The 21416-nt window shown below is 39.2% G+C and overlaps 1 protein-coding gene across 2 annotated transcripts in view; it reads left to right on the forward strand.

Moving 5' to 3' along the window:
* The first annotated feature begins 218 nt into the window (after positions 1–218).
* Positions 219–21416, forward strand: part of LOC136443601 (kelch-like protein 24) — a 32293-nt gene continuing 11095 nt past the window's right edge. For both annotated transcript variants that reach the window (XM_066440909.1, XM_066440908.1), the window contains exons 1-2: positions 219–382; positions 19450–21175. In XM_066440909.1, the coding sequence (XP_066297006.1) occupies positions 19452–21175 (1724 nt within the window). In that variant the 5' untranslated portion in view covers positions 219–382; positions 19450–19451. The remainder of the gene's footprint in view (positions 383–19449; positions 21176–21416) is intronic.

Consider the following 21416-nt stretch of genomic DNA (forward strand, 5'->3'; position numbering starts at 1 on the left):
TGGTTCTGAATTCATCGCTGCTGCGCCTCGGCGCTTAACGCCGTCCGTTCGGAGAGAAAATCTTTAGCATAAATGCGTGGCTTTCGATTATTATTCTTTAACAGAGACACCATATCGGGCTATTAGGGGACGTTTGCGAGCACCTGAACGGGGCTCACTCCCCCGTAGCGCGTTCTGCTGCCGTCAAAGCAAATGAGCGAGCGGGGTTAAAGGGCATCTGGTTCCCGCCGAGAGGGAGGAAGGGAGGCTGTCACCAGCCGGCAACACCAGCCGCCATCCTGTCGTCGGAATTTTCTCCCGGCACCTCAGCAAGGGCCGAACGGCGGATGTTTTCCCTTTTCCGGACGGCGGCGGAGCTCCAAAACCTTACGGAGATGGGGAGGTAGGTGCCATTTTTTTGCATTGCAGACCCGTTTTAAAGGGAGCCCAGGTAAGCATACATGAAATATGGCACCTGCTGATGCCTAGGAGTTGTAAGCGCCCCTCCCCCACCACTGGTCATACCGGGGCACGTACACAGCCGGACAACCAACACCACCTGGTCTCTAAAATTCGGCCAGCTTTAAAAAAAACTTCAACAAAACCCTCTCTCTTCTAATCGCTTCTCTCTCTATCCATCTATCTACGAAGCTTGCGATTATTAACTACGTGTTGCGGACGTAATTAGAGTGGTAGCCTGAGTAGCCGAAAATTGTTAATGAGGAAGACACCGGTACACCCTTCTTCAAAGGTGGGTGGAAAATGTATTCTGCATTCGCGCGGATAGAAATTGTCATGAACGTGTTCTTATGGACGCAGAGGCAGTGTAATTTAGCGGATTTGATTGTCTGTAGTTATTGTGTGTGGATGTTTAAAAGTCATGCGGAAGGTTGGCCACTTGCTTGTTACTCAAATGACATCCCGGTCGCCACGCCCCCCTTTCTGTCTGCGGACTGAACGTGTTGAGTGAAAAGGCACATGTCGGAAATATACTATAGATACACGCATTTACAGTTATTCAAAATTATTCAAATTATTTACGTACATTTTGCATACATGCCTTGGCAAGAATTATTACATTTTGCTTCAGTTCGGCCAAAATTAGGTACAATGAGGTTAAAGTCTGTATATACTAATATGAAATGTGTCACAGAAATTATATTGATGTAGCACATTGTTTTAAATATCATTGTTCAGATTACAGTTATTTATCAAATTTTACTTTGAATAAGACAACTGTCATCAGATGTTTCATTCAGTTCTGGAGACACAGTATTGAATTTGATTAAATGATAGTCTAATGATATGTCAATGAAGGTTAGACGTCCAGGTAATAAGATACACAAGATAATATTTATTCAAACAACTGGATAACGTTATATTTTATAAATGGTAGTTCATTGAGTTTGGTCATTACAACTGTCATTAAAAATATTTAAAAAATGAAATATCACACAAGGACACGTGTTATAAAGAGATGAATGGGAAGCAAGATATAGCATTATTATCTTTGTAAGCTGAGGTTTCTTTATCTAACTTTTCTCTTTTTTTCTGTCCGCTTTTTGCATGTGATTTTCTTGTTATTTGCCAAAAAATGTCAATAAACATTCTGACCTTAGATAAACTATACTTTAATGTTTCCATAAACACAGTAGCTTTACAATCACCATGTATCAGTGTCATAAATTCTCTCATTTTTAAAAATGATAACAATACAGAAAAATATAGCCTTTTTAGTATGGTCATGAATCTTCATGAGTAATCTGAAATCTGTTGATTTCTTGTAGCCTGGAGTTTATGGTAACAGGAACATTTAGAGAAACAATATCAAGACCAAGTCATAGATGTGCAAGGAACTTTCGGTCAGCAGGTGTTTCTTGGTTTTCCTACTTCCATGCACTTCTACAGACAGTTTTGGAATAGCCTTCAAGTTTAGATGACCATCATTTCATTAAGTGTAGGTTCCAGGCAATGCTTGTAGGGTTCTTTAGAGGCCATCTTAACATGCAATCTTGCCTATGTAGCTCAAGGCTCGTATCTTTGAAAGTGCAGTTCAATGTCATTGGCTCATAGAATGCAGTTGTGGTACTGACTTGACCAAATAAAATCATTTGGTTGTTCCTTTAGGCCACACCAATTCTATTTGTTTATCCTGATTTTTTCAGAAAAAATTGGAGCGACAGGGCGAAAGACAAAAAATTTTTTTTTTGCAAATAGTCTAGGGTGAAGATAAGGGTTTAACGTTACATAACATAAAGATAAAAGGATTATTCAAGTTTCAGCTTTGTATGGCTTGTTTTATGCAATGAACCCCTTTCTTTGATCTAGTACTATAATTTCAGTAACAAAATTACCTTTTGCTATGTAATGTATGAATTGATATTGAGGAATAGTTGTAATAAATGAAAAATTATAACTTATGATAACATGTGACCACACATTTTAGGTATGTGCAGGCCTTTACAATCTAATTTCATGGCAATTGAGTTTCACAACTGAACAAATAGTAAAAATTTGTGAATGGGAATAGTGACCAAATTTTTTTTTCAAAATGGGAAGAACAGAAGAGAGGCTATTCTGAGAAGCGATGAAAAAAATTGGTGTGGCCTTACCAAAAAAATTCAAAGTGAAAATTTTCCAAGCTAATGATATGTACTCGTGTGCTTCTAATTTCAACATAATTTGCTTTAAGAACATTATAGTGTATAGTATGTTTCTCTAGCATAAGCTTGTGTATTTATAGAATAGGATTCCAGTAATCTTTGAACCATTGTACTTTCTAGACAGACAGATGAAGTTGACCTTAAACTTGGTTCCATAATGATTATGGAAAAGTTCAACTTCTTTCCTACACAAGAGATTGGACCGGACTTACAAAATGTATGGTCTTCTTCAAAACAAGTGACCCAATCGCTAAGGACATGTGATCTTACAGAAGTGTGACATAAGCAATAGGTCAAAGGCTTTGACCTATTGCTTATGTCACACTTCTGTAACTCAAAGGTGATTGAAAGTTGGTATTTTCCCCTGTCGCCTTTCAATGAACGTTGGTGAGCCCTGATGTAGACGGCTTCTTTTACTCCCCTTCACTAAATAATTTTGTACAATATCAAAAAACCTGATGTTACCCAATGCAAGGTCACAGCAAGTAAATTTTATGAATGGCATTTGCACATTCATTGATTTAAGCCTGATTTTGAAAATAATTTTGTTCTCCCTAAGCGATAGTCAACATGACAAGAAAATACCAAAAACAGAGAAAACGTAGTGTGGTAGCCATGAGCATAGTTGTGGAAGTGACACAATTATGGTAGTATTGAGTGTATTTGGTGATACAAGACTACCATAGTTCTTTCCCTTCTAGAATACAGGAATAAAAGACTTGTTGGCTGTGACTTCAATTACTGGTACAACGTTTACAGTCTCTACTTGAAAATTTAGGCATCTTGTTTTTATTCCGCGCTCTGGCATTAGATCTGGAGTTTGCAGAGGGTGTCAACCATAAAATGTACTTGCTGTGGCCCGGGGATTTGATGTGGATGTGCTGACACTTCAGGTAACCACTGGGCTGGTTTGCCTGTATTGCAGCAACCTTGTTCTCGGGCGCTGCTTGCTTTCCTCAATGCAGGATTCTTAGTTTTAGTATGTTTTTTACATTCATTAACATCTAGTGACACAATTCCACCAGGGTACACAATTCCGCCACCATGAAAAGATACCAAATAGATCTCCAATCCAACGTCCCCCAGTTTAATGCACTCCTGTATACCTGAACTTTGCATACCTGGGGGTGCTGTACTAGAGATCTCCAGAACGCATTGTTTTTCAAAGTGGCGGACTTTGGTAACCCGGTGGAATAATGTTAATGGAGGTTACATAGCGATGTTGTATATGATAACAGGATAATAAAAAACAATTAGGGATAAAATAATGAAAAAAGGGTCTAATTTAGATTGGGTCAGGAATTGTAGAGATATTCATGCATAATTTCATTTTGTAATGTCCTATTCACAACATACATGCAAGGGTCTAGTCGCACTCACTATAATTTCCCACTATGCATTGCTAAAACCCAACTGATGGTTTCATAATCAATTAGATGAAGTGAGAATAAATGGGCATGTCATTTATCTCAAGGTTATGCAGTTTGACACCCTCTGATTATGTGGCTGCAGTGCTAAGTGGTCAGAGCCTTGGAAATAATTATATTTACGATGTGTGTGCATGATTACCCACATTCATGAAGTTATGAGGTTACATACTGGCAAATGCATGTTGGCAACTTCTTGTGTGTATTAAATACAAGACAGTACTGATAGAATGAACAGTGGCCAGATAAATACACTTTTTCTATGAATGTATCTTTTTGTGTGAGCTTTAAAGGCAAAGCAGGGGAAACGTATTTTAAAGAGGCATAGGGATGATATTAAGGATGAACATACATTTTTGTATGTTTTTGCATGTTGATAGTAGAACGCCTGGAGCTTCCCACTGTGAAGCTTATCTTTGATAAAAAATTGCTGACTCTTCCAATACTTTATGAATCAAATGTGTTATGATGAAGTGTACATAGCCAGCAGTTATAATCATAAGAAGTTTACATCATATTCAAATTATGACTCATATCTCTAGACAAAATGCTTCTGTTTGAATCAACTTCAATTTGTATGCAGTACGGGTGTGTAGGGCTGTTCTGATGCAACCCTTGTGAAAATAGTGTAGTCCCTTGCAAGCCACTGGAGTCAGGCCAAGACAGGTTTGCATTCTACTATTAATACCTTCCTGTAGGAAGCCATTGCTGACTGAGCTATCCCAGAAATTGGCCTTGTGGCACAAAGCATTGACCAGTGGAGATTGATAGTTTGTAGTGTGACATGCAAGCAGGGTGGCAGAATTTGACAACCAAACAGCACAAGTTTGCAGGTATACCTGTCCTCACCAGGGTACTGCACTTCATGTGATCAACCTCCTTCATTTGATAGTACCAACAGAGTAGGCACTGATTGGTTAGCAATGGGCCAATCACCAGGCACAATTTCTGGAGTGTCTAATAGAAAAAATAACCGATCTGATTGGTCGGGGTTGGGCCAATCACATAGCAGCATCTTCTCTGTCACTTATACCTTGATTGTTCCTCATATGTTAAACATATTCTAGTAGCTTTACAGTCCTTGTGTTGTCTGAGATCCCAAGTGTAAGTAATAGACCTCTAACAGTTACTTAATTCTTACATTTTAGTCTCTTTATATCTGTTCCCCTAATACCAAAAAGAACTGGTCAGGAGCAAAAAGGTACATGTAATTGTAATAACTTTGTTCCTTCTGTGGGGAGGCATACAAAACATGAATTAATTTTGCTTTCCATGCTACTTAAGAAAATATCTTACATACATGTAGCTGGGCCATTGAACCGACCTTCTACCCAGTACAAGTTTTGTGCACAAGAGTAATGTTGGAGTGAAATGCTTCAACTTTTCAGTGAAAATCTTTATAATCTTTAGCTAGCTATGGGTAGGTTTTTAAAGATAACATAGTTGCAATATTGTGTTCTCAGAGCAAGCCACTTTCAACACTATATCATCCAGATTTTTTCAAGGTATATGTTTTGAACACAACGGTCATGGGACAATAGCAATCTGTATTAGAGGAAAAAGATAGGAAAAGTCTTGGATTTTCACTATTACATCTTCACGTAGACCACAGAATATTGGGTCTGAGTCGATTCTATAAATAACTCTGCAATATTCTCTCACTCTCTGTACTCCATTATCTAGATTTTACCACTGATGCATTTCCATGCAATTCTCACAGGACAATAGCAATCCCCAACAGAGGAGATAGGAACATGAAATAATGTTTTATTTCACAGTTGTGGTCTTCCGCTGTGGTAAAGATCTTCAGTTGATCAGCATTGGGCCAAGATGAAGTCTAGATGTTGTCAGTGACAACCAGAGGTCATACTTGCACCCGGAACAGGGCAAGAGTTATCATTTTTGTATCACTGAGACAGTCTGGAGGGGAAGAAATATGGGAATCACATGAAAATCATATTTCTGCCCTGTCCGTCGAGAGCTTTGGTAGAATAATTGATCCGGACTGTTCTACTTGAGGAGTTGAATGGGGAGTATTTTTCATGACATCCCTAGCCTTAAACTGTTAGTATATGAAAACTGACTTGTCATCTTGTCACATTACCTGCTTTATACAACCCTCTTAGCATTCCAAGTATCATGAAAAGGAATGTCACTACTTAGATTGATGGTGTTGTCCTATCTTACTGTCAGTAAAACTCATGATCAGTTCATAACAGCTTTGACAGACATCATACAGTAAATCTTGAAATATACACAGTGGATTTATTCTGCAATTTTTGCAGTGACCTCTACACCGCAAATTCATGGCACTGCGAATATGCAGTAACTACTGTATTACAGAATTGTTTCAATCGTAAATTTAAAACACTGTGAAAGCCTCCTTTCTCTTCGACCTACTGCAAAATTAAGCTACAGATACATGAATCTACAGTACTTTGAACTTATTGACCTCAGAAAACATGTGAAGTCTTTTTAAAATCTCATACAGAAAAATAATTCATTACCTCAACAATTGTTTTCTTTGATGACTGAAAGCAGATGGTCAAAGAAAGCAACAATGATCAGTTTGCAAAAATAATTATCTAAATCATGATAAGACATTTTTGTGTCTGAAAACATTTCAAATTTTGTCCAAGATTCTGAGACGTGGCACACTGCCTCAGCCCCCAGGATGCCCCATACTAGCAAAGTGGGGAAATCACCACCGCCTTTCCCTCTTAACACAAAACTTTGTCACTGCAAAAAGAGATAAATCTACAGTAGTTTGAACTTTACTGAACTCAGGAGGTCTTTCTAAAATTTCATAGAGTAACATGTAAAACCTCCTTGCTTCAACAATTTTCTCTTTAATGACTGAAAATAGGTGGTCAAAGAAAGCAACAATGATCTGATAGTGAGTTTGCAAAAATAATTATTTAAATCATGATAAGACATTTTTGTGTCTGAAAACTTCACAACAAAAGCAATTTTGTCCAAGATTCCGTGACGTGGCACACTGCCTCAGCCCCCAGGATGCCCCATACCAGCAAAGTGGGGAAATCATCACCATTATTCATTACCCACTTGTCCCCAACCCTGCCGACACCCCGGTGGTGGGATGAGAACTGCTGCCTTGACCTACGTTAACGAGAGGACGAGGACAAACCCTGTGGTACCATTGATGAACTCGTAATTGCATCACGCAAACCTCGCCCACGTAAGTTCATGTAGCCCCCGATTTGTGCCTGTCTTCAGACCTCCCAATCATGATGCAAGAAACGTAGTGTCTGATATTTGCAGATTTTATGGGGAATATTATGGCTTTGCCTAATTTGCTTTATATTTTCGGTTAATTACAAGTGTCAGCAGTAAAAAAAGGGTCATCTCCTGATTATCAAAAACGCACACCCAATAGACAAATTTTTGTACGCTTTTCATCCCACAATGATCAAGGATAAAAAACAGCTAAATAAAACGTTACCCAAAGGAATAAGAACTAGTAGCAATTATTTACAATTCATTGAGACAATGCCATATTTTCAAATATATTGTAATCTGTATCATTACTCAGTGTAATATTTCATCGCATAAAGCTAAAGGTCAAGTTCCAACTATGCCTTTTAGGGGTGCTTAACTCACCCGGACTATTCCACACTAAGATTCCAGTAGGGGGTGGACAAAGAATATTTGCACCCCTTGTTTTATTCAACTTCTGATAACAATTTTTCAACTGCATCATTCTATTCTAAATTTTATAAACATTATCACTTCATGGCAGCCCTGGTTTTAAGAATTTAGATTGGATAACCTTTCCTAACTAAAGTTACACTGTTGGTATGTTGTGTATTCGTCACATAGATTGGCTGGCAATGACTGATCAGTGTATTTAGTCCAACTGATCATGATTGATGGTAGGGTGCACTGGGCTGATCTCTTTCAATTCCTTCCCTACAAGGCTTGGTAAAGCCTCCTTAAAATGGCAAATGTACATCACAATATCTGTCTTTCAAGTTGATACAATGATAAATATCATAGTGCTATGTTGATTTTTTTGTATTTTACGTTGAGGTATATGCAGGATATGTCCCTTTGATCTGTTGTCGGGTAAATCCCTCGACATCATTACTTGCAAGCCAATCTAAATGAAAGGCCACATTTCAAGATTACAATCTTGTTGGCAGAAAATGATATGGATGCAATATTTCTGCTGTTGACCCTGTGAGAACAAGGGAGAAATTGCAACAGACTTAAATTGATGTGTAAAACTAAAGACAATGCTTTGTGTAGCTGCCCATTGGGGGAGGCAAACTTAACGTTATGGTAATACATGGAACTTTACTGAGTGGGTGAAATTTTTTCTAGATGTCTCATTCAAGATTGCTCACAATAGGATTTTTTAATGTCATTGTAGCCTTTCATGTATTGCTCTCTATGAGTCTTCAAAAGATACAGTGAAAACATTTAACATTCACAACAAAATCAGATTCCAAAAATGCGTCTTGTCCATTATACGTTTATATCATGTGATTCTGTTTGTTTGTTTGTTTGTTTGAACCTTTGTTTATTCATGAGAAGTGCTCAAGTCTGCCTGCAGGCCACTTTTCATTGAGGTCATGTCAGGGAAGAGGTATTATGGTAAGGCAAAATATAGAACAAAGATACAGTTTACATCGTTGATGAAAGTTAGACATCCAAGTAGAAAGATACGCCAAAAATAATTTCTCAAGCAACTAGATAAAATTTTCAGTTGCTTGAGTAATTATTTTTGGCGTACAGTTTACATGATCAAAGTCCTGATAAATATATACACACAGTTACATGGTACAACATACATAAGAGTGAAAGCTGAGTATATGGTTTGTGTCCGTTAAGCGTTTGTCACATTTCTGTTACTTAAAGAATCTTTTAAAGGAAGCCAGAGCTAGGGCCATACATGTGTTTGTTGGTAGGCTGTTCCAGACATTGGGTCCACGGTAGCCTATGAAGCTCTCTCTCGCTGAGGTTTTGGGACAACCAGGTGACCGTTATACCAGAGCTATCAGCCAAGGATTGATGTGTTCAAAAATTCGTATTTCCCGAGAACCATAGTAGAATGGAACTCGTTGTCATCAAGTACTGTAGGAGCTTCCTCACTAAGTAGCTTTAAAGAACGGTTACAGTCAGATATGCAAAGACTAGGTGTAACAGACCATTCGGTGTTACATGACCAGCTGCTGCCGCGCCGCGTGCCTGCGAAGCTGGTGTGTTACGCCGGAGGTTATACCGGCTATATAGATACAGATACAGATACAGATTTCGTAAAACCAGTAGCTAACTGTGATGTTTTCCTGCATTACTCCACCCCCTTTGAATGATTGACAGCTGAAAACCCCTTTGATAGATGATGTCATCAGTGCAAATCCACCATGATGAGAGTTGGGATCAGTGGCACAATCCCTGAGTTTTATGAGTAATAAAGTCTGTGCTTCTAAATCCCATGAGTTTGCAAGGCCAAATATTCAATGTTTGTTATGTCAATTTTGCTTCTTTTATATGTTTGTGATGAATACCATGATCGTTTCATATATCATTTCATCTACAGTTTTACTGGTCTGGGAATATTAATGCAACATTTATATATTGATAATCGCCAAATTAGGATTATTTTTGGTTGAAATTCAATATAACTTATTCAATCTACCAATCCAATTAATCAGTCAATATCATTTTTGGCCATTGGAGCATTTGATAAACATTTATATTCATTTGTGATTTTTGTATCCAACATTTGGAATACAACAACAACAAAAAATCAGCAGATGATATACTAATGAAAAGGGGTGTGCCAAGAATGATGCTAAAGATAAAATATCACCCATCCCCCCCGAAAACCCAGGAGTCAAAAATGTGTCAAGTTCTGGCTCTGGCTCAGGTCAATCATGGTCAATTCTAGCAGCCTTGACTGCTGATTGCTATGGTTTATTGGGAGTAGGAAACTGGATTTAATTGCCATTATATGATGCATGCACATACCCCAGCTATTCAATTGTGCTGAAGCACCCCACCACTTTAATTTCTCCCCAGTTGCTTGATTGTCCCAGCTATCATATAAATTTACGGCATGCAGGTTTTATTAGGACGACTCCGAGTCTTAAACTCGGAGACAGCAGCTCGGTAAATTGTCTGGTGCTGTCGACACCGCAATCTGCTCTATCTTGCAGGTATCATTACGCTAAAGCCCTACTCCAATTTCCTGGGGTAACAGTCTATGCGCCTGGAATGGGATTACGGGAGGAATGTTTGAAAAACAAACACAGCAAAAGAAAAATAATAGCTATGGATTGTATTGGAAGATTCCATGGCCTGCACACACCATGCATATGAGGTCTAATAACTGATATAGGTTGCATCAAAATGTGAATATCAATAACTCAGATGCAGCTTTTATGGATGGGAAATTAAGATTCCAAGACATGCAAAGAGCTGCGCGTTGTTATATGGTTTTGGCCTTGGGGAGGCATCTGACGTAAAGCTTGTGTAAGCCAATTCAAAATGGTGCTGCGTCAACTGGAATGGAAACAGGAATCAATGTGTATTTTTAGAATCAGCAGAAGAAAGACAGAAAGGAGCAAGGTCTGAGTAGGGGAACTAAGCAATCAATCAGGGAGGGTGATAAAACTGCAGGGAAGCTACGCAAAGCAAACTGGCTCATTTCCAGACATCCCAGCGCTTATTCCTGACACCCGTGACATTTTGCCCATATGTAATTCCGTAACGTAGCGCGGAGCAGTTCGTTAGGTCCAGCGAGGAGAGGATTGTCTGGAAGCGTACGTCATGATCGGAGTCTGCCCATTTTTCGACTGCATTTGCTTAAAGCAGAGATCCTACTTGGGAAGCAACATGACGTTTTTTATTGCATCATTACGCGCCCTATCCATCGTGACTGAAAATGCTATCGTGTATTATTTCATTATTTCATGCTATGCTATCATATACCTCATATTTCCCCTGCTTGGCAAGAGAAAGATTGGACATCGGTGCACCAGCTTGAATTCCAATTTGCGGATTCCTGCAGGCCTCCTGGGGACGCTACGAGCAGTCTTGTATGGGAATTCTATCCAAATATAACGTTACATTAAAGGTGCTTAAGGGAGAAGCAATAATCAAGGTAATGGGGACCACATATGCGAAGGTCTCTGACGCACGTTTGCCATTAATCCTGCCGGTCATATATTACCTCTGTGTTAGGGGACACACACTTCGGGATTCCAGCACACCAACAAACAGTGTTCAATACAATATTCTCAGCTATTTGCTTCCCAGTAAAATGTCATCCAAATCCCCAATGTCTCGGTAATGTGACTTTCCTGGCACAGCGTCACGACTTTCTTACATCTAACCTTGAAGAAAGTGTCTACATAAAGTCATTTTATTGCTTCAAATAAACTCTGGGCAAATCCAAACTGCAGACACCCAGCCTCTTCAAGTCACCCTGCTTCTTTTTATTTTACATCAGTTTACAACCCTGCAGTTTTAAACCTTATTATGCACATGATGCATTGAATTTCTGCAGACAACAAAGGGAGCATAATCTTTTACACGACCTTGAACTTATTATTAACTGATTGTGGATGCTCACAGATTCTGTGGAAAGGTGATCGCTAACTATCAACAAATCATCCCGATATAAATGTCGCATTACGTAAGACGTCGGGATTGCCGATCTTAAGTCAGATCCCGTCGATAGCGAAATGGCCACGGCTCCTGTCAATCATGCGTCACGCTCGACCTAGGGGTCGTGGTATTGGGTGCTGTGGCACAGCTGTTCATTTCCAGAGAAATACCCCAACACAGGATCTTTACACTCACACTTCCACTATATACATGTAGGTGGGGGGGACTTAACACGACATACATGACTTGTACATGCATGTCAGATGTCTTTGTTAGTTGAGGTCATCCCATTTCCCTTGTGTCAGGACTTGCTTGTCCCAAATCATTTCCTTTTACACTTTTCAATAAATGTTCATGCGTATCATTCTCTTAAAGTTTGTTTGCTTGCATGCTTCTTGATGGAGTAAGTTACGTAACACTCACACTCACTCACTATCCGGTTTAACGTCATGAAAAAAATTAAGAATGAAAATCATCAATAATCATGTAAAAAATCATGAATACATCGTTATCAGTTTGTTTTTGCTTTTAAACCCATAGCTTGAGGAACAAGTGGTTAAATCTCAGTTTGGATCCACAAATCACATTTTAAACAGGATTCTACTCCATTGTTGGATTATGGGATGATCCAATTAGCAGCTTAGAATCCTTTCAATTTGTTGGCTACAGTAATGACATTGTAAATTCTACTAGACGACAGGTAGGGATAACAAGTCTGGGAAACAACAATGCTGAGGTTTGTTCTCTTTCAAACAACGTGTAAAAAATCTTCCAAAGGTACCACTTTTCGAACATTTCATATTTGCAGATTAAAATGAAGATCTGTTTTACTACAAGAGCAGTTTTTACCATTTTGATGGAGGTATGTTTTCCCTGATCAAACAGATGTGTAGTAAATGACTGACTGGTCTATTGCATAATTTTTTGTCAATATTCATATCAACAGAATCATTATGTACATATATCATAATTTTGCATTGTCATCAAGTTCCTGCCCCAATTACTGTTAGCATTTGTATACACGCAAATATATGCCATACTTTGATGGAAAAAATATGCCATACTTTGATGGAAAAAATATGAAAACTTATCTATAAATATACTCTGAATATTTATTGAAGAGTGAAAAATTTAAGCTTGTTTTAATTTTTCTTTTACTTCATTATAATGCAAAAGTGGTACGCCTTTATATGGGCTCAAATATGTACCACAGGGTTATATTATGTTATTCATTGCACTCTTAGAATTAGATCTCCCTCTAATGAATCCATGAAAAACAAATATAAGATTCCCAGCTTTAACCACTAAGGAATTATGGCACTTAGGCCCCTATTTGCATAATTGGGATCTGTTCATGTTCCACCAAATATAAATTTAAATGTTACATTTATCAAAGTCCTATGATTATGGAAAACACTTGAATTATAAAATATCCTCATCAATTATGCAAATTGACACCAAATTTGATGATTGTTTTCAAATTTTATATACAAGTAGAGGTTTAGACTAGAGGGCTAGGAGTGGCTGGAATTTTTAATGCTTCTCTAGCTCTCCCTTTGTCGGAGGGAGTGTGAACACAGACACACACAAAACAATTATACCTCCATTTCTGAAGGAGGTAAAAACTGCATTCTCTCATGATTGATTGCCACTTTCTTGAATGAATTCAGACACAAAAAATGAGTTATTGAATCATTAGTGTCTAACAAACCCCAGCAAAAGCTGGAAATATATTGATAGGTTTCATATTATAACACATTATACTGTTTGCCGAGTAACTATTCAGTTTGCCTGGTGGTCCATTAAAGCATTGTTGCTGCTATTATCCTTACTGTATTCTATAACAGAGCATGCACATTTCCCCCATTAGTCTTTTATAGGAGATCATGTTTTAGAGTCTTATCACTGATAATAAAAAGTTGCATCTGTGCAAAAACTGCCGCCAGGTTGGAAAATTACAAGACAATGGCAGATTTACACTTAGACGGTAGAGCTAGCGCACCAGAGGATACATTATGATGTAAGGAGAGTGGCATTGACGTGGACGCATTTGTTCTCGAAAATTGATTTTTGATTTTGAAGTCTAGAAAGTGAAATGAAGTGAGGGTTATTCCATTTGGAATCATCTCAAAAGGGGGGAGGTCAGGACTATCATTTTTAGCCCAGTCCCTCATTCATTTTAATGTTAACCTAAAAAAAAACACTTTTAAATGAAAACACCACATAATCAACTGTTATGGGAAGATCTCAATTTTTGGCATAGTTCTGACCTATTGCAATTCTTTGGCCTAAACAATACAATTTCTTGTTTTAAGTAACTAATATCAATTTTACTGTTAGTGAATATAAATATGCTTTTTTTAGCTGATAGTTGGGACTGAACCATTATCAAGATATGCTGGCTGCTCAAATAGACCATCATCATGATTATATGTTATTTCATACATTCATTTTCAGGTTGTCTGCTTAGTGTAAGATAATTGTAGGGTCTTGACTACATCTCTTACATGCTCTAGTTATAACCTAATGAGCCGTGAAAACTCTCTCTTGCAAACTCATGCAGTCAAAGGGTTGTGCCATGTTAAGATAGGTTGGACTTATTCTTCAATCTGTTACAGATGAAATGTAGTATAACTAACTTTTCTGAACATTTAGTTTCAAGATCAGTGTGAAAGTAATCATTTGAACACTTTTAACAACTTGTGTTTCAGAAAGAATGATTGAATTTTTGCCTTAATGTAAAAAAAGGCGCTATGCTGATGATGTATTTTCAAGCATTCTTATAAGTTCTGTTATATCCGGAAGGTATTTTTTGGAACATCGTTTCCGTTGTTCTTGACTAAGTAGATAGGCAATCCTGGTAGAGATTATAGTAATGGCATTTGGCCAGGAGGCAACCATATGTTCATATCACCTTTATTTCCAGTCTACACGGTTAACTTGGTACCAGTCAATCTTCTTCCCATTCTACTACATTTCTTACTTTTGTTAATTAAAACTGAGATGTCTGTTGTCATTTATCTTCTTGCACCAGTTTCCATATTCAAAGGAGTACTGTCCTTTGGGAACCACGCTATAACTAACAAGTGCAGCTTTCACTGAAATTTGCCTCAAAGAGTATCACTGAGTTGTATATTAAATAGGTAGACTTGTAATGATGAGTTTAACTGCAAACATAAGTAAAATACAAATAATGATAATTTTCTGCTGGTACAGTGTATGCTATGTATCTCTCATCTTGATTCTATGATTCAGAAGAGAGTGCACACAGGGCCGTGGTAGCCAGGGGTTGGCTGGGGGAGATACGGAGGGTCCCAAGAGATGTTTGCACACATGCTCTATTTGCCTTGTGGGTACAGTTTAAATCAATCCTGTCCTGTATGATATACAGCTTTCCCCTTTGTGAACCCCCGCTGGGTGTGACAAGGATTACAGGGTTTAGCATCAACTTGAAGAGAAGAATCTAAACATAGGATTTGTTCCACTGAACTGGACTAATTTTTGTTTAAGATTTAATCATTAATCATACACAGATTAAAAACATTACAGTCTATTAGAAAATAAGAGAGACTACATGGAATGACAGTCAATCATACTAAGGACAAGATGTGACTAGAAGGCTTCAAAAATTGTTATGTTATCTGGCAGTCTGTAATACTTTTGAATTCTGAACAGGAAGAAAAACCAAGAAAGCTTGTGGACAACATTTTAGTTGAACTACATTAGGCCACACCTATTCAACTTGTTGGTCCTCAAATTTAAAAAAAAGATGAGTCAACCAACCAACCAATCAATTGATCAAGCAATAAATAGATCAATGAATCATCTGCAAACATTATCCCAGCCCTTTGTTACTAAGTTTTTACTCTGAAATGTCCAAGAGCCAAGACAATAAATTAATGTGGCTTAATGACATCATTTCTGCACATAACAAGTGCCATTTTTGAGCTCAATATTTCTTTGGGCGGAAGTGCCTGTTGTCCATTGCTACATGCTGTTAAAAGCTCATAGTTTTGTGTCCATAAATATAGTAAAATAACAATTTTTGGTTACATGAAATGACTGTATTGATTAACAGTGCGAGCAATATTATAATCTGATATATAGAATGGATATACAGGACATTAAGATATAACACAACGTTTCTGTAAGTCTTTTCTGTGGCCTTTCAAAACTGTTCCAGCCACAAGTGCATAGAATGTATCTCCAATGGTCCTATCAAAAGTCACTTATAGAACTCTTTGTTTCTCTAGAGGTTCATCTTTATTGAAAGTGTTGAATGGTGCATGTAGTTCAGCATTGACTAACTATTAGGCCCTCATTGACCAGGGAAAAGGAGGACATGAGCAGTTAACACAGAAGCAGTAACTTTCAGGTACATGTATCATATATTTTGCATTTTATATGAAAACAACTATGTTCCCTCCATCTAAGATTAGCAAGATGGCATGGGGATTTTTTTCCAACAGAAATGTACGAAAAAGAAAGGACAAAACCAAGAGTAATGTATGAGAACCTGAAATATAAATGGCAATTAAAATCAATGGTGTGGGATAAACTTTTTTTCAATAGAATCAATTGTTTTACAATTTTTTTTCGGATAAATCTGAATGGCATGGATTGTTGAATTACTCAGCAATATGTACAATTGCTTACATAGGCAAATATTGCTAGTGTTTTGACAAATCCAATTCATGAGCAAAACATTCCAAATTGGCAGCAAAATAGTCATATAGCATGCTTGAAATTGCTCTCATTATCCAAATACGTTTGAATTAGTACTTAGCACAGTAAATGAACATAATATGTCCCTGGTGCTGAAACAAGGATTGTTTTGTAGTAATTCTTTCAACTAAAGGAAAGTGAAGCAAATAAGGTACTTAATCATATCAGAGTGCATCTTTGTGTATAAGCATTGATGGGGCAACATTACAGGGGAGGAAAATCCATTAATAGCTATAGCAGAGCTCACTTCTGCTTCACGATAGCTTTTCAGGTTCAAGGTAAAAGAGGTCTAAAAGGTGCTGAGCAAAAGAGCTGATGAAAAATCGTTTTTCGGTTAGCAAGTACTTGTTAGCAATTTGTCTACAGTAAACTTATTCATTCAATCTTTTTCAGATTTTTGTAACCTTCTCAATGCAATTCTTTATTGTAACATACCCCCATGATCATTTTTGATCAGTCCCTAATAGCAACACCATGTTATAAAATGGTTCTTTGCCCTGGTTGAGATCTTGTTGCATATTGCTTGTTCATCTAGATAAGCATCCTTTATCTGACTGAACAGAGGTATATAGATTGATGGACACTGTTTGTGGTGCTGAAACGACGGTAGCTGTACGGATTGCAGTTCTGTAATCCTAGTAGCAGGTGTCCTATCTTTTAATGTCCCAGGGATGGTCCATTTGCCATCCTTGGGTGGGGTGGAGTAGGAGCCAGCTTGTTCATCATTTCTGTTAAATTGCAGTCATGTACACACCATCTGTTTTTCTTTCAAATGTTTTATTGATCAGATGTGAACATTTCTTTTATTTGTTCAAACCCCTTCGAATTCACAAGCTTGAAATGAACCAATCATATGTTGTTGATTTCAGAGCTCTTTTCTTGAAATTAGGGATGGGCTATTGGACCAAGTATTAATTTCAAAATGTTTTTGTAGCATTTATGTGGATATTCATTTGGCAAGGCATGTTCCATTTTGCCTTATTGAGGATGGATACTTAACCTTAAACAGACATTCTCTTAAAGAGGATGGCAGGGCTGGGATAGGACAAGCATACACAATTCACTATTGTTGCTGACATGGACACGGCTCTTTATCTAAATGCCACAAAAATCATCACCAGAACTTGAACAGGATTGCTTCAAACATGAAGTCACAGGCAAGAAATCTGGTTAAGCCTGGTACGGATACACGGCGCGTGGCGTGGCGGCTCTCTCTACGCTCCTGTCAGGTTGGATATGAGACGTAGTTTGTTTTCCCACTCCCGCACACCCTTGGTATGAACGTGGACAGGAAAGGGTACGGGAAAAGGTCGGATTAGGACACGGTGAGAAAAGATCGTGGGCAGGAATTAAGACTTGAATTGCCAACGTCGTGCAGTCGAAAATGGACTTGACGTTGTAAATCAGACAACTGCCAAAGTGCATGAGAGAGAGGAGTAGGGGTTACTCAAGTTCACAGAGGCCTCACTGATCCACCACCCACCCACACGGTGTGTTGGGTGCCTAAGACAGAAGATAACCATAGTTACGAGTGGGGCTACGTGGGTGGATGGGTTTTCATGCCCTTATCAGGGACACAAGCTTGGCCACCTTTTACAGGCTAGCAGAGTACAAATATAGTAACAGCAAGTATGCACAGAAAGAATCAGAAATCACGCCTGAAAGGAGGTATGTATGATTCACCTTTTTGGTCAAATGATGAATCAAAATCCATTCAAGGATGAATCAAAATCCATTCAAGGTAATACTTAAACCAGATTGATATAGCTATGCCAAAGAAGTTATAATGACTGCTTTCTTAAAGGGTTGCATTTATCCAAGGTATTCATTATTTCACTCACTATTTGATGTCAAAATGTTTCTTCTTTTCTTAGCCTCATAAAAGTACTTTGTCTTTGTGCCCGTAAAGCCAAAGAGAATAACTTTCTTAAAGGGCATACTCATTTTTTTTCAAAACCATAAAAACATTTATCTTTCATTTCATGTCTTAGCAAACCATGTCCGAAACATGAATCCGTAATATTTTTTTTGGCAATTGCACATCCCATTCTAAGCTTTTTATGCTACACCTTCATACGTGCATTTTAATTCTTTTGCGTCCTTTTTCCGTTGGATTACAGGTGTGAAAGAAATTTGTCCAGTTTTGATCCACCCTTCTCTACCTTGCCGGTACATTCATCGAAGTAAGCTTGGTGTTTTTGTGTGTGAGTGTTGAAGTGGCATGAGGAGCTGGGGGGATATATGGCAGGCTGAGCTGTATATAGCCTGTGTGGTACTGATACTGATAACATTGAGTCGTAACATAAATACCGCAAACCTTAGGAATGAGTGCACAATCCAGCAAGAGGGCTGTTTAGAAGAGACAACGGAAGGATATAGTTGCAAGGGACACTGTGTGGAATGGAATACAGCATATAAATGTCTCCAGCTTAAAAACAGGATCACAAAACTTGTAGCTAGTGCAAGCCATCAGCCACACGGTAAATGACCATACTTCTGCTGCATTGATGACACATTTATGAAAATTCCTTTGACCTTTTGACACATAAAAGTCAATCAGTTTCATTAAACAGACCTAATGACAGCTTATCAAGTTTCCCCATGCACTGTGCACTGAATATACCTTTGGGATTCTGGGTAATTTGGTCAAACATGAATTTCATAAACAGTGGTGGTGGTGGGTATGACCTGACCTATCTATACCAGGCTGGACACATACTATGATATAGCTTCTAACTGGACACAAGCTTAGTTCTAGGTAGTATGAGGAAGATAAACATAGGAATAGCAGCACACAAAAGAGGTATGTTTTCTAAAAACTTTCTTGGTTAAGTTAAATCCAGCTCTTTTGTCAAACTGTGTGACAGCCACTACTGTATAGAATTGACTTGACATGTATTGATGAAACGAAAATTGACAAAACATTCATTGATTAGTAAATCAAGGAAAGGATGGTAGAAGATTTGTTTGTGTAGCTTTGGCAGTTTAATGACTTCGTTTTTCTCTTCTCTTCTCCACAGCCATGGCAAGAGGTGTTGAGATTGCCTATTATGAGTTTGTTTATGACGGTCACCCAGCAGAAGTTTTGAAAGGGTTACAGGAGTTGAAGAGTAAGAAGCACCTGATGGATGTGACACTGGTAGCTGAGGGGAAGGAGATCCCCTGCCATCGCGCCGTCCTCTCATCCTGCAGCGGCTACTTCAGGGACATGTTCTGTAATGAGCTGGAGGAGACCAAGAAGGACAAGATCGAGATCATGGGGATCACGTCCGAGGCGCTGCAGCTCCTGGTGGACTTTGCCTACAGTTCAAAAGTGACCATCACCACTATCAACGCCCAGCCTTTATTCGAGGCAGCTAATCTTCTCCAGATTCTCCCCGTGCGCGACGCCTGTGCGCGGTTCCTGGCAGATCACCTGACACCCAGCAACTGCCTGGGCGTGTGGGTTCTATCCCACACGTTGGCGTGCGAGGAACTGGCCAACAGGTCGCGAGCCTTCTCGTTAAGACATTTTCCGATGATCTGCCAACACGACGAGGAATTTGTCCAGCTTCCCGGAGATCTGCTGAAGATGTACATCTCCGACGACTACCTCAACGCTCAGGAGGAGGAGCAAGTGTTCGAGATGGTGATGAAATGGGTGAAACACGACCTGCGACAGCGCAAAAAATTCCTGAAAGAGGTCGTGGAGGATATCAGGTTCCCACACATGGACCAAATCTACCTTATGAGGAGTGTTGAAGCTGACGAAGTTGTCATGAAGGTCCCCGGAATCCGAGATATCCTACACGAGGCCAGGATGTACCATATCTCCCGCGGGGAGGTCTCATCCCCTCGAACAAGACCGCGCCTTGCTTATGGCCTGCACGAGGCAATGGTGGTGCTAGGAGGGACCCGCGTTGTCAATGGTGAGTACAATAATGATGTCTACTGCTTTGTTCCTGCATATAGTCAATGGAGCAAACTAACATCTTTGCCTAAAGACCTGAAGAACACTGTGGAATATGCTGCCACGACACTCAATAACGACATCGTAATAACGGGTGGATATTGGAGCCCTACGGCAGCTTGGCTGTACTCCACTCAGTTCAATACTTGGAACAAACTTCCTCCTCTCAGCGTGGGAAGGTTCCGACACAAGATGGCCACCTTGGACGGTCGCGTGTACGTCTTGGGCGGCAAGAACCCCCGAGGATCGCTGCAGGTTTTACCGTCCTTGGACAGCGTGGAGATTTACGATCCTCCCTCCAACACGTGGAAACCGTCGGTTCCCCTCCTGAAGGGAGTTCGGGCATGTGCCATAGCCACCTGCGAGGGGAAAATGTACGTGATCGGAGGGAAAGACACAGACCAAACAGCCACCGACGCTGTACAATGTTACGATCCGGTGCAAAAACGATGGAGCTTTAGGACTCCCATGCCCATGGCCGAGTCTTGTTTCAGTGCCACTAGTGTAAACGCCCTCATTTATGCTGTAGGAGGGAGATTCCAAGCAATACAATGTTACGACCCCAACACGGATAGATGGCAGGAGCTGGCGCAGTCCCTGGCCCCCTGGGATTACTGCAGCGTGACGACATGTGATAATAAACTCTACGTCACCGGTGGGAGGGTAGAGGACAAGGTGAAGAAAGGGAAGGACACGGTGCAGTGTTACGACCCAGCAAATGACCTCATTGAGCTTGTGCATCCAATGCCTGTCAAGCTTTTTGCACACTGTGCAGTCACCATCTTAAAACGCAGAAGGTAAGGTCTTTTTTCTCTCTTCGTCCATCATCATCATCTTCGGCAGTCCTCTAGCACAACTATTTCTGAATCAATAACTTGTAGCATTTGCTTCAGTTTTCCATGGGCAGAATCTTGCTTTGAAAAAATTGTTGATGTCCAAAAACCATCACACTGAAGTGCTGTTGGCATGAAGTTATAATCCAAGTTTCTACTCATGAATCACAAAGTAAGGCTGGTAAATCAGCATATGGTTGTTGGT

This window comes from Branchiostoma lanceolatum, chromosome 10 (genome assembly GCF_035083965.1).
Source record: "Branchiostoma lanceolatum isolate klBraLanc5 chromosome 10, klBraLanc5.hap2, whole genome shotgun sequence".
NCBI classification, from domain to species: Eukaryota; Metazoa; Chordata; class Leptocardii; order Amphioxiformes; family Branchiostomatidae; genus Branchiostoma; species Branchiostoma lanceolatum.